Source organism: Schistocerca americana, chromosome 4, assembly GCF_021461395.2.
Source record: "Schistocerca americana isolate TAMUIC-IGC-003095 chromosome 4, iqSchAmer2.1, whole genome shotgun sequence".
Lineage (NCBI taxonomy): Eukaryota > Metazoa > Arthropoda > Insecta > Orthoptera > Acrididae > Schistocerca > Schistocerca americana.
Genome location: NC_060122.1, coordinates 349789034 through 349803336, shown reverse-complemented (window position 1 = coordinate 349803336; position 14303 = coordinate 349789034). Strand labels below are relative to the sequence as shown.

The 14303-nt window shown below is 45.5% G+C and overlaps 1 protein-coding gene across 1 annotated transcript in view; it reads right to left on the bottom strand.

Moving 5' to 3' along the window:
* LOC124613476 (homeobox protein OTX2-B-like) overlaps positions 1-14303 on the bottom strand; it is a 325801-nt gene that overhangs the window by 140385 nt on the left and 171113 nt on the right. The window contains exon 3 of the mRNA XM_047142182.1: positions 2484-2653. Coding sequence (XP_046998138.1) covers positions 2484-2653 — 170 coding nt within the window. The remainder of the gene's footprint in view (positions 1-2483; positions 2654-14303) is intronic.

The window sequence follows — 14303 nt, the reverse complement described above, 5'->3', positions numbered from 1 at the left end:
GGATAACTCCGCGAAATTTCGATCTGTTATTACAAATTTTAGGTTTTCATTCGACTCACCCTTGTATAACAGCACGTAAGAAATCGTGTTTTAAGTTAGTCTTCCTCTCCCTGGGACTTTATGACAATACAGGCTGAATAAAAAACATTTGAACAAGGAAAGTGGGTTTCAGACTGGGAAGACGTGAGCTCTCTGCGTGGTGTGTTGCAGCAGCGGTGTTATGGGAGTGGAACACAGCGACGGCAGGACGACATCTGCAACTGGGAGCAAGAAGGCCGACGGTGAGATACAACCCGACTCCACTGAGGCATTTTAGTGTCATGGTGGAAGAACCAACGTTGCTATAGAGGGTGGTCAGAAACCAATCTGAAAAGCTTGTAAGGTTGTTGCAGGGTAGGCTGCGCTGAGAAATAACTGTTGAGAAAAACATTCGATACGTTGCGTCATTTCCGAGTTAATTAGCGTTGAAGTTAGCCAATCAGGTCGTTGCGGTCGCAAATTCAAGTGGCCAGACAGATACAATTAGTGTCAGTTGCTCTCGTAGCTTAGGTGGTAGCACCATCAGACTGCTCAGCCTTCTGTTCGGGCTCGATTCTTACTACCGTTCCATGTCCAATTTTTATATTGTTCTCTTGTTCGGTTTTAGGAAACCAAACAAAGAGCACGTTTGATGACACCGCCCATGGCGGGGGGCATCATTTTGCGCGCACAACGGCCTGATTCGCTGACTTTAATGCTAACTAACTCGAATTCTTTCCTTACAGATTGTTTCTCAGTACTATCTACCCTGCAACAACCTTACAAGCTTTTCACAGTGTTTCTAACCACCCTGTGCTGACGTGGACTTCTATAACCTGCAAAGTCGAAAGAGCTACGAAGAGGTTATAAGTCACGTTGCCGGAATAACGCGGATAATCATCGGGATAGTCTGACAAAACATCCGAGAAGAGCTGTTCTACTATTTATGCTCCCTAACTGTATTGTATTGTATGTTAACCGGGGACCTAGAAACGACGGAGAGGCTCCGTCCCCGCCGCAGTCGCAGTGGTCCACAACCCCACGACGACTACCGCAGTCCACTTCACCCCTCCGCCGCCCCACACCGAACCCAGGGTTATTGTGCGGTTCGGCCCCCGGTGGACTCCCCAGGGAACGTCTCACGCCAGACGAGTGTAACCCCTATGTTTGCGTGGTAGAGTAATGGTGGTGTACGCTTACGTGGAGAACCTGTTTGCGCAGCAATCTCCGACATTAAATGAGGCGGAATAAGGGGAGCCAGCGCGCATTCGCCGAAGCAGATGAAAAACCGCCTGAAAACCATCCACAGACTGGCCGGCTCACCGGACCTCGACACAAATCCGCCGGGCGGATTCGTGCCGGGGGCCAGGCGCTCCTTCCCGCCCGGAAAGCCGTGCGTTAGACCGCACGGCCAACCGTGCGGGCTCCCTAACTGTACTACACACTCTCTCTTGTTGCCTCCACAGCCATTTAGAAGCAAACGGAACACGCGTAATCTAGTGCATGGATCGAAATTTCTTCGAAAGCTGTACTGTTAATGGAAAACATAGCAGCATTTACACACAAGGCGAAATGTAGAAATATCGGAAGATGATCAGTAGTTGGTACAAAGACTGAATTGACCGTTAACCCCTACAAGTGAAATGTTACATCATATGCTTAAAGAAGATAAAAGAAAAAATCTGATATTATCTGACTGTACCGCCGAGTAAACTCTGGAATCACTCACAACCAATTAATATCTAGTGATATCAGTTCTGAGTGGTTTAAAGTGAATTGAGCTCACAAATCTGCTTGCGCAGAAGACAGACACCTGACTGAAATTCTTGGGAACAGATGAGTAACTCATCCATGAAGAAGAGAGAGAGAGAGAGAGAGAGACAGACAGACAGACAGAAAGAGAAGACTGAAGGAAGATTTGCGCTTTCTAAAGTCAGTATGGAACCGATACAGAAATGCTCAACGAGCTCGAGAGGGGGACGCTACAGCAAAGACACTGTGGATTACTCAGGGTTCACTACAAGACGTGACAGCTGATAGATCACTTAATCCGCAATGCGTCCTACGATGACCGTAAAAATCAAGAGATTCAGCCATATGCAGAGGAGTAGCATTACCGAACAGAATGGGAGAGAGATCAGATAATACAGTAGACTATGTTCACTTCAGAACACAGAGTGGATAAATGATATTGTTGTTGAAGAGCTACAAAATTCCTATAGAGGCAGAAATATGTTGCCAACGTCTCAGAGCTTGCAGTGACTACCAGATCATCTAACCATACTCTTGATTTCTCAATGACAGCATAACCAATACACGTGATTGTCTATGTCTTTCGGCAACTGTAGACTTTCCTCGCCAGGAAAACTGAGAAATTTCAATTAGGACAGGCAGATAAAACGGAAAGCATGCAAACTGTGAGATAAAAACAAGGTGTAATGAAGGGCTCGCTTTCGGATACGTACCGGAGGGGTAGCCCATGCTGGAATGCAGCGAGTCCATGGATGGCATGGGCAGGCCGATGCCGTTGACGGAGTAGGGCGAGCTCTTGAGGTAGGCCATGCTGGTGGCGCTCGAGCCCGAGCCGCAGGGGCTGCTGAACGGCGGGAACGCCAGGTCGCCATCGGGGTTGCACCTGCAACACACCACGCCACGCGCGCGCCGTCACCATCATGTCGCTAGACCCCATCTCGCGTCTGCGCCGTCGCTGCCTGACCGTAGAAGGCCTGCTGCATTAGTGTAAGTCATTCCTGAGCTCAGGGATTGAGGGTTACGGACTCAACGCGGGGGTTACATGTTGCACTCATACACAAGTTCTTAATGGAGAAGGTTTGCCGTTGATTTCCTCCATTGTTTTTTACGTACTTCAGCTGTGCATGTGTACCGTTTGGATGTTTCTGATGAGTTCCTGGGCAGTGTAGTGTTGAGGCTGTGGCTCTGAGCACTATGGGCCTTAACTTCTAAGGTCATCACTCCCATAGAGCTTAGAACTACTTAAACCTAACTATCCTAAGGACATCACACACATCCATGCCTGAGGCAGGATTCGAATCTGCGACCGTAGCGGTCGCGCGGTTCCAGACTGTAGCGCCTAGAACCGCTCGGCCACCCCGGCCGGCTGTTGAGGCTGTATTGCTTTGGAAGACTGTGGGATGAAAGGCAGGGAGAAGGAGAAACTTTATGTCAGCATGAAGCCTATTACTCTGGACTAACATCAGCAGGGGCAACAACCATCAACAGTGCCACATGCCATTACTCCAAACCGTTGTGAGACTGCAACATATCATTCGTGGCAACGCTCGACGGCTTATCGTTAGGCTATTCCGCTTTTACATCTACATGACTACTCTGCAGTTCACACTTAAGTGTTTGACTGAGGGTTCATAGTACCAATTTCAAACTATTTCTTGTCATTTAGTCCCTTAAACACTAGGTGGGGAAAACGAACACCCCCCGTCTGAGTCCCGATTCCTCATATTTTATTATGACGGTGATTTCTCCCTATGTAAGTGGTAGTCAAGAAAATATTTTGACATTCGGAGCAGAAAGTTGGCGACTGAAATTCTATGAAAAAATCTCGACGCCACTAAAAATGCCTTTGTTTTAATTATTAGAACATCAAGTCGTTTCTCATGTCCTTCACATTCTCAAGCCTATTTCGTGATAATAATAATAAAAAGAAACGATATACCCTTTCTGAACTCTTTCGACGTCCTCAATCAATTCTACCTGGATCCTATACCGCACACCAACACCCGGAAGAGGACGGACAAGCGTAGTTTAGACAGTCTCTTTAGTAGATTTATTGCGTCTTCAGTGTGATCCGCCAATGAGACGCAGTCTTTGGTTCGTCTTCCCTAGAAGAAACATTTTCCATGTGATGGCTTGAATTTAAGTTGTTCGCAACTGAATCCCTAGTTATTTAATTCAATCGACAAGCAATTTGTTTAGTGTAAATAAGTTATACAAAACTGCAACCAGTCACTTTTTTGAATAATTATGTTTTATTCCATCAACCGCCTGCCGGGGTGACCGAGCGGTTCTAGGCGCTTCAGTCTGGAACCGCGCCACCGCTACGGTCGCAGGTTCGAATCCTGCCTCTGGCATGGATGTGTGTGATGTCCTTAGGTTAGTTAGGTTTAAGTAGTTCTACTTTCTAGGGGACTGATGACCTCAGAAGTTAAGTTCCATAGTGCTCAGAGCCATTTGAACCAATTTTATTCCATGAACCGGTTTTCCAACCTTTTCGGGTTCATATTCAGATGGTTTCAGGAAGTTACATCATTATTGATAGCATATCGGTTCATGGAACAAAACATAAGTATTCAAAAAAGTGACAAGTTGCAGTTTCGTACAACTTATTTACATTCAATATACAGTCATGGTTCTAAAATATCCTTAATGGATAAGCATTTACTTTTTCTTGTTTACAGCCAATGGGCACTTTTTCACTAGATGGTAAACGACACCATCATCTTCAGCCAATCTGACGGCAGCTCAGATTCTCTCCTAAATCTTTCTTCTCGATTAAAAACAGCAGCGGGATTGTAATGCTTCCCGGGGAAACCTCAGACATTACTTCTGCTTAAATACATAACTTCCAGTTAACTATCACAAACTGTGATGCTTCTGACAGGAAATTACGGCTCCAGTTGCACAACTGAGGTGATACTCCATAAGCATGGAACTGGATTAGAAGCAGCTTGTGAGGAAGGTGTCAAAATCATTCTGGAAATCTATGCATCTTAAGATCTCCTGTGGATGACGTTCATCACTACGTGTGGATAAAGGGTCAATGAGTTTCCAAAAACTACATTTCTGATTCCTTAGTGATTATGACTCAATAGACCGTTTTGTCGAGAAATTTAATAATGTTCGGACGCAGTATAAGTTCCAAATCCGACTGTGGTCACCAATGCCTGTTTCCGTTGTAAACAGGAAGTGAGAATTGTTCAGCATGGAGATAGTGCGTTGGTCTTTTCATAATCCTTCTAAATGTGCTGTAGTCAGGGACTATTATGCTGTGTATTCGCGTGGTGGCAGGTGTTTTCTAGCTCCTGATGGAAATAAGCGTTTGGAAAATCCTTTCAGGAAGCAGCACTTTGTTGAGGAATGATATAAATGGGAGCAGAAAATGACCAGTGAAGATATCTCCATTCTGCTTCTGACGCTGATTGGTTGAAAGGCGTGGGTGTTGAAAAATTGCGTGGAGCAGGTTTGGAATTCGTGAGATATGAATCGATGAGCAGCCATCGGGGGTGTAGGAGAGGGGTCTTGGGCCGAGTGAGTGGGAGGTGACAAAAGTCATGGGATATCTCCTAGTATCGCGGCGCATGTCCTTTGTCGAGCGTAGTGCGGCAACTCGAAGTAGCATGCACTGAAAAAGTTGTTGGAAGTCTCCTGTAGAAATATTAAAACCATATTGCCTCTATAGCCGTCCGTAATTGCGAAGGTTTTGCCAGTGCAGAATTTTCTGCACAAAGTGACTTCTCGATTATGTCCCATGAATGATCGATGGGATTCATGTCAGGCGATCTGGGTGGTCAGATCATTCGTTCTAATTTTCCAGAACGTTCTTCGCTCTGTGACATGGAGCTCTCTCATCCATAAAAAATGCAAGGTAGTTTGGGAACATGGAGTCCGTGAATGACTGCAAATAGTCTCCAGGTAGTTGAACATAACCATTTTCAGTCAATGATTGGTACAGTTTGACCAAAGGACTCTGTCCATTCCATGTAAACACAACCCACACTATTATGGACCACCACCAGCTCGCACAGTGCCTTGTTGACAAATTGGGTCCAGGGCTTCTAGTGGTCTGCGCCACACTCGAGCTCTACCATCAGCTCTTACAAGCTGAAATCGGTGTTCATCTAACCAGGCCCAGCTCTCCAGTCGTCTAGGGTTCAACTGGAGAGCCGTGGCCTGGTCAGATGAACACCGACATGGTCACGAGCCCGGGAGAGGCGCTGCACGCGACTTCGTGTTGTTAGCAAAGGCACTCGCGTCGGTCGTCTGCCGCCATAGCACATTAAGGACGCATTTCTCTACGCTGTCCTAACGGATGCGTTGGTCGTGCATTCGACATTGATTTCTGCCGTTATTTCGCGCAGTGTTGCATGTCTGTCAGCACTGACAACTCTACGCAAACGTTGCTACTCTCGGTCGTTAAGCGGAGGCCGTCGACCACTGCGTTGTCCGTAGTGAGAGGTAATGCCTGAAAATTGATAATCTCGACACACTGTGGATTTCTGAGTACTGAATTCCATAATACTTTCCTAAACGGAATGTCCCATGTGTCCCATGTGTCATTCTGCTTTCAAAGTCTGTTAATTCCCGTCGGACGGAAACTTTTTCACATGAATCACCTGAGTACGTATGACAACTTCGCCCATGCGCTGCCCTTTTCTACCTTGTGTACGCGACGCTATCGCCAACTGAAGGTACACATTGCTATCCCATGACTTTAGTCTCCTCAGCGTACTTCAGATCTTGTGAGTCTGAAGTCGAGAGTGAATAACATTAGTGATCAATAAAGTTGTTCTGCCATTGGCGAAATCTCTGAAGTACCACAAGTACATCCTAGTGCGCAAGTGTGGACTCCTGCTAGAACTGCCGGTTATCTGCGCGAGTGTTGAAGTTCAGCGAGCTTTCATGTGCTGAGTAGGGAGAGGCCGCGCAACAGAAAGTAGACTCATTAGCTAGGTGGAGGTCGCGTTTAATGAACGACATGGACATGGCGAAGCCTAATAGAAGAGAATGAATTTCGTTTGTTCACGTGGAAAATTGAAGTGCGATATTCTCGTATGCATTTTTTCTTTTTTCTTTTGAACTGTTATCGTGAAACTATTATCATGTTTTTTTAATGGATCAGACTGTGGGGGGCAGTTGCTAGAATCAACTCGGAGGCGATCTAATGACTGCAGCACGTACATACAAGGGTCACTCAAAAAGTAATGCACACTATTTTTGTAAAAATACAGTTTTCATTCTGCATGTGTGAAAGTTTTATAGTGTGTAGATCCAGCCTTCCCGCTTGTTTTTAAACTTAGGTCAACCTGTTCCCGTGAGTGGCGCCGTCACAGCATGTCTTCAAGATGGCTGCTACACTTGACGTTCGTCAGAAGCAACGTGCTGTCATAGAATTCCTGTGCTGTGAGAACGAGACAGTGGGAAACATCCACAAGAGGTTGAAAAAGGTGTATGGAGATGCTGCTGTCGATTTCAGTACAGTTAGTCGGTGGGCAAGCAGGTTACGTGATGAAAGCGGGCACGGCAATATTGAGGATTGTCCTCGCAACGGCAGGCCTCGTACTGCACACACTCCAGACAATGTGCAGAGAGTTAACGAATTGGTGACTGCTGACAGACGCATCACAGTGAACGCATTGTCACGCTACGTTGGGATAAGGGAAGGAAGTGTTTGCAGAGTACTGAAAGTGTTGGCATTAAAACAAGGTTTGTGCCAGGTGGGTTCCCAGGATACTGACAGTGGCTCACAAAGAAACAAGAAAAACGGTAGTTGTGGACATCATGCCAAGTGGAACCACCATAAATTCTGATACATATGTGATGACACTAAAGAAACTCCAAGCTCGATTGAGTCGTGTTCGACCACATCGGCAAAAGCAGGATGTTTTGCTGTTGCACGACAATGCACGGCCACATGTCAGTCAAAAAACCATGGAAGCGATCACAAAACTCGGATGGAGAACACTGAAACACCCGCCTTACAGTGCTGACCTGGCTCCATGTGACTATCATCTCTTTGGGAAACTGAAAGACTCTCTTCGTGGAACAAGGTTTGAAGATGATGACTGCCTTGTGCACTCTGCCAAACAGTGGCTACAACAGGTTGGTCCAGAATTTTACCGTGTGGGTATACAGGCGCTGCTTCCAAGACGACGTAGGGTAGTTGGGAGGGATGAAAATTATGTAGAGAAATGAAAATATTGTTCCTAAAGGATGTATCTACACACTGTAAAACTTTCAAACATATAGAATAAAAGATGGATTTTAGAAAAAATAGTGTGCATTTCTTTTGGAGTGACCCTCGTATTTCAGTGTAGCGGTCGGATCTGACAAGGAACTCCTTAAGTGCGAGGTCGCAAGTTCAGTCTTCAGTAAGGCTCATTTGAAAGTGTTCTGTTAACAGGTACGACAGGAAAAACATTAGCTGCTAGTCACTCACTATGTGCATCAGGAGGGCGACAGAAATTGGGTGTCCGGAAGGTGCAGAGACCTACCTTCTACGGGATGTATATATTACTCTTCAAAAAATGGACGTCGCCGACGTTCAAGAAATGTACAAAGCGAACCATTAACTTGGACCATGAGACCCGAATGAAAAATGGCGCTCCACAATTATCAGTAAGGTTCCTACCATACAGATCGAAGGCGAACTCCTTGTAAGCTACAAAGCGTGCAGGGCGTTCAGCTAGGTATTCATTCTTAAAGAGGGCATATAGAATTACATTGGTGTAACGAGGCGACGAAAAGTGATGGACTGTGATGGCATGCAGCCAAGTGCAAAATAGACTATCGTGAAGCTTATGATGAAACTGCTACCCTTTAAGGCGTAGCTGCTGATAGTGCGATAATGTGTTTTATAGGCACGGAAAAAAATCCAGAGGATGAATTTGTTCAGTGGTTCCAGGTGGTATGAACTGCAATGTCACACACTTTTCAGGCGGGTAGTTTGCTCTAAAGGGGTATGGTTTTTGTAAGCAGACCAGCAATCAAACAAAGGCAAGTTATTTTGACAAGCTGTTGGCCAAAAGCAGTGCTCATGCCATAGTTGTAGTCCTCTTACGCCCATTTTGCCACACTTGCTTGCCGGCCGATGTGGCCGTGCGGTTATAGGCGCTTCCGTCTGGAACCGCGTGACCACTACGGCCGCAGGTTCGAATCCTGCCTCGGACATGGATGTGTGTGATGTCCTTAGGTTAGTTAAGTTTAAGTAGTTCTACGTTCTAGGGGACTGATGACCACAGATGCTAAGTCCCATAGTGCTCAGAGCCATTTCAACCACATTTGCTTGCTGTGACGTCAATATTCCCTACTGCGTTTGCAAGTCACGCATACGAAAAAGAGTAGTAGGGGACAGAGCACCTCCAACGTCTTGCAGCACAATAAGTTTCCAGCCCCTTTAACATCCAGATTAACAGCCGACATAATTGTATACGAATGTGTTAAGGCATTGAAGTTGTCTGCGATAACGATGGTAGCAGAAGAAATGAATTAAAACTTGTGCCACAGCCAGGATTCGAACACGGGTCTTCCAGTTTTCTAGGCAGAAATGATAACCATTAGACTACCGCAGCATTACGGTCAATATTCCTGCTCGAAGTACACAAGTCGAGTGCCCTCCTCAACACATACTTCACGTCTTCAGCTTATTTTCCCTCTACATTGTCACTATTGCCAGGGTTCTCTGGCACTGGAATGGCTGTGGCACAAATTTTAATTCATTTCTTCTGCTTCCATCATTAACGCAGATAAAGATCAGACTTAAATGTCTCAAGGAAAAGTTTAATTATAAGGTCTAAAAGCACTGCTGTTAGTTGATCGTGGTACAATTTTCTTTGTACCTCAAATTTCCAGGTTTCATTTCACATACATTTCGTCTTGAAATCCCACCTGGTCGGAACGGAAAACAAATTGCTTATTGAACGAAGGGACAAGTTTTTTTAGCTCATCTACAAATTTTCGGACGGATTCCGCAGTTTACTGTACATCGTTAAGCTGACGCTTTGTTTGCTTTCCATTATCTTACGTCTTCCAATTCGGGAGCACTGTTTGAAGTTATGCAACCATCCACTGTTTCTCTTGAAATCAGTGTAATATGTGTCGCACGCAGTTTAATGTGCATAACGTAGTTGGTCACTATCAGGCATGTCTTGTAAACTGTATCGTGTATCCCTGAAACGCACAAACACATTTTTGTAACAAGTGCGCCTCGGTTTCCCTTGAATATCCACGGTTTGTCTAACGCACTACACGCTCATATTGCTGCGCATGATCTTCCATGTACGTAATTTTGTTCAATAGCCGCTCCTCGGATACCAACTGTCCTATACTATGTTTCACTGGAGATGGGATTTGTGGCTCCCTGTCCGGCAAGGATGATGAACTACATGGCTCGTCACCTCTTTCAGTATCATTTTCATTTTCTAAGCACTTATCGTCATCATTGACTCCTCATGTACATTGTCTGCACAGTAGAAGGTATACGACGCCACACATTCCACTGACCCATCTTGCCCGAAACGCTAATATTTCATCCACTACTTTTTTCTTACTCTGCGAAATTCCTTGCCATCCTTTCTGGCGAAATGCCAGCTTCGGAAACTTGTTGTAGATAAACACGAAATGAAATGTTTATTTTCTTTATCGCTGCCATTACTCTACTTTGCATCAGCACCACTTTCACTTGCGAGTCACCCGTCGATTAAGCAGTTCAACTACACTCCGTAGCCTCATGCTCTGTTCATCAATGCATACCCCCAGTTCCGCCCCCAGTTGACATTAGCAACCAAGATTGCAGCTGCATGGTAGACAATATGTGGGGCGTCGAATGCCGTAAGACATCATTGGTCTTTTGCAAACCTCCAACTCAAGGGGTTTCATGCGAGTATCTTTTTGAGAATAACTAAAATGCTGTGAGGTATTTAATGGGGTTAAAAAAAATATGAAAACACTGCAAGAAATGCATGCCTCAACATAAACACAGATGCTAGCCAAGCCGGTCGCGAATGCCAACTGTGCAGTGTCCTCAATACGTTGCAAGTGTGAGCCGTGGTGGAAACAGTAATATATCTAGTTGTGAGTGAATTAGGTCGGAGCTAGGTGAATTCGAACGTGGGCAAATTGTTGGTGTTCGTACTGCGGTTACTTCGATAACCAAGGTAAACGAAGTGTTCGGTGTTTCAACAGGCACGAAAGCGGAAAATTTCATCCGCTAGGTGAAACGCGGACAAAAGTATATACACTACTGGCCATTAAAAATGCTATACCAAGAAGAAATGCAGATGATAAACGGGTATTCATTGGACAAATATATTATACTAGAAATGACATGTGATTACATTTTCACGCAATTTGGGTGCATAGATACTGAGAAATCAGTACACAGAACAACCACCTCTGGCCGTAATAACGGCCAGCTACTCCTGGGCATTGAGTCAAACAGAGCTTGGATGGCGTGTACAGGTACAGCTGCCCATGCAGCTTCAACAAGATACCACAGTTCATCAAGAGTAGTGACTGGCGTATTGTGACGAGCCAACTGCTCGGCCACCATTGACCAGACGTTTTCAATTGATAGATCTGGAGAATGTGCCCATACAGAACCTGCAACATGCGGTCGTGCATTATCCTGCTGAAATGTAGGGTTTCGCAGGAATCGAATGAAGGGTAGAGCCACGGGTCGTTACACACCTCACACGTAACGCCCACTATTCAAAGTGCCATCAATGCGAACAAGAGGTAACCGAGACTTGTAACCAATGTCACCCCATACCATCATGCCGGGTGATACGCCAGTATGGCGATGACGAATACACGCTTCCAATGTGCGTTCACCGCGAAGTCGCCAAACACGGATACGACCACCATGATGCTGTAAACAGAACCTGGATTCATCCGAAAAAATGACGTTTTGCCATTCGTACACCAAGGTTCGTCGTTGAGTACACCATCGCAGGCGCTCCTGTCTGTGATGTAGTGTCAAGGGTAACCGCAGCCATGGTCTCCGAGCTGATAGTCCATGCTGCTGCAAACGTCGTCGAACTGTTCGTGCAGATGGTTGTTGTCTTGCAAACGTCCCCACCTGTTGACTCAGGGATCGAGACGTGGTTGCGCGATCCGTTACAGCCATGCGGATAAGATGCATGTCATCTCGACTGCTAGTGATACGAGGCCGTTGGGATCCAGCACGGCGTTCCGTATTACCCTCCCGAACGCACCGATTCCATATTCTGCTGACAGTCATTGGATCTCGACCAACGCGAGGAGCAATGTCGCGATACGATAAACCGTAATCGCGATAGGCGATCTTTATCGAAGTCGGAAACGTGATGGTACGCATTTCTCCTCCTTACACGAGGCATCACAACAACGTTTCACCAGGCAACGCCGGTCAACTGCTGTTTGCGTATGATAAATCGGTTGGAAACTTTCCTCATTTGAGCACGTTGTAGGTGTCACCACCGAAAAGTTAATCATTTGCATATCACAGAAGCTTCTTCCTGTCGGTTAAATTTCGCGTCTGTAGCACGTAATCTTCGTGGTGTAGCAATTTTAATGGCCAGTAGTGTATGTTGAGTGATCGTGACAGACGGTCATTGAAAAGGACTGCGATAACAAATAAGAGCACAACAGTCGGTGAAGTGACTACAGAACTGAATGTTATGCAAAAAAAAGAAAAGAAAAAAAAACAAAAAACAAAAAGGCAGCTCCATAAGCTAGGAATTGCAGGGCGAGATGGAATTCGAAAACCACTCACCAGTGCTGCAAATGCCCGTGACAGTAATAAGTGTTGCCGAAGTTATAAAACCTGGACTGTGGAGCACTGGAAGAAAGCCATTTGCTCGGATGAGTCATTTTGCATTTTGTTTCCAACTTCTGTCCGACTTTTAGTCCCAGGAACGAACATAACGGGGATTTGACTGGTTTTTTGAGCACAAGGTCAAAGTGTCAAATCTCCCCTGGCCAACAAAGTCACCAGAGCTAAATATTATTAAGCCTTTGTGGTCTATTACGGAGAGAAATGTGTGTGATTGCTACCCATGTCGATCATCTTTATCCGAACTTGTCACTGTTTAGCAGAAGAATGGTACAAGATTCCCTTGAAAACCTTACAGGACCTGTGTTCGTTTTCTACACCGTATTAGGCACGGCGACGTGCTATGGTTTTGGTGTTTCTGTATGTTTGCCCACTCCCTGGATTAGTGGTGAAAAAGTGATCCTACCTTATAGCATAGCCCGCTGGAGTATCTGATGTGTGGAGTGATACTTGGGAAGAGATGGGATGTGTTGACATTTCTGCGGTGCCCAAGACACTGGAGGTGGTTGTCTTTTTTTTATGCGAGAACTCTCAATTAGACTGTAGACTGTTACCTACTAACCTAACATAGATCTTGGGCTAAGCTATAGATTCTTAGTGTGCTTGTATGTTGCTTGCGAAAAGCTACTTATCGCAGAAAGAGCCATAGGCTCTGTAGAAATGTCTCTCCCCAAAAGTGTCAATTCGTACAAGTCCTGCAACCTCACACGCAGCAAGATAGCGTGCGAGGCAGAGCAGTAAACCAGACAGGGATCGAACTCGCGTCGCAGATTAACGACTGTGGATCTGGGAGCCTGACTATTTTTTTTTTTAGGTGCTTTCCCGCGCTCCTTGTCCTCAAATTTCCACATCAGAGGAAACGTCACGAAAACAGTTAAAATACGATAACACACAGGACAAAGTTTACACTGTTCAGAGAAAGGTGGAGCCCACAAATTTCATCCTTCATATTAGCATGGCAACTGTGACCCAAGAAGGCATCCGGGCACAAAATTAAATAATAAAATTTGCCAAATCCTGACAAAGCAGACCCCGCAGTAGACGGGATGAATATAAGGGGAAGAAGAAGAACAAGAACAAGAATTAGCGGTGAAAGGATAGTAACAATTGTAAATCTGTGTCGCGCTTCAGAGCGAAGCTGTTGACGTTACTTATACTGACTGAATAGCGTGGCAGTGTTCAGGATCAACCTGTGGTCGCCAACAAACGTTTCTGAGTAAATCTGCGGGGCAACAAGTCGTATAATTTGTCTCATGCACTGCACATTGTCATGAGTACGTGAACTGTGGTTCCAGGCGCGAGGGGCTTATCATGACGCCGAGGAAGCTCCGAGAACGAAGGAACATTTCAGAGTGCACACTGATTCAACTTCTACACTTCATGCATTCGTCATGCTAACGAACTTCTTCCACCAACGGCTTACTTCTACGTCTATCGTCCTCCAAGATAAGAGTTCCACCTTCATCCATTAAAAATGGAATATCTGTCATTGTACCTTCATGCTGACAAAAAGTCAGTTATCACAGTGACGAGTTTACTGGGTATGCCGTGTTGTATCTGTTCCCTGTAAGAAACACAGCGCAGCAACTATGAGATCTGCCTTCTAAATATCCGCTTCAGGAGGTTCAATTCGGCCAGCAGGCACTTTTGATCTGCTGTGGTGTGTGCCTTGCGGTCTCTGCTGTTGCAATGGACTTACACGTTATGAGGTGTAACGACA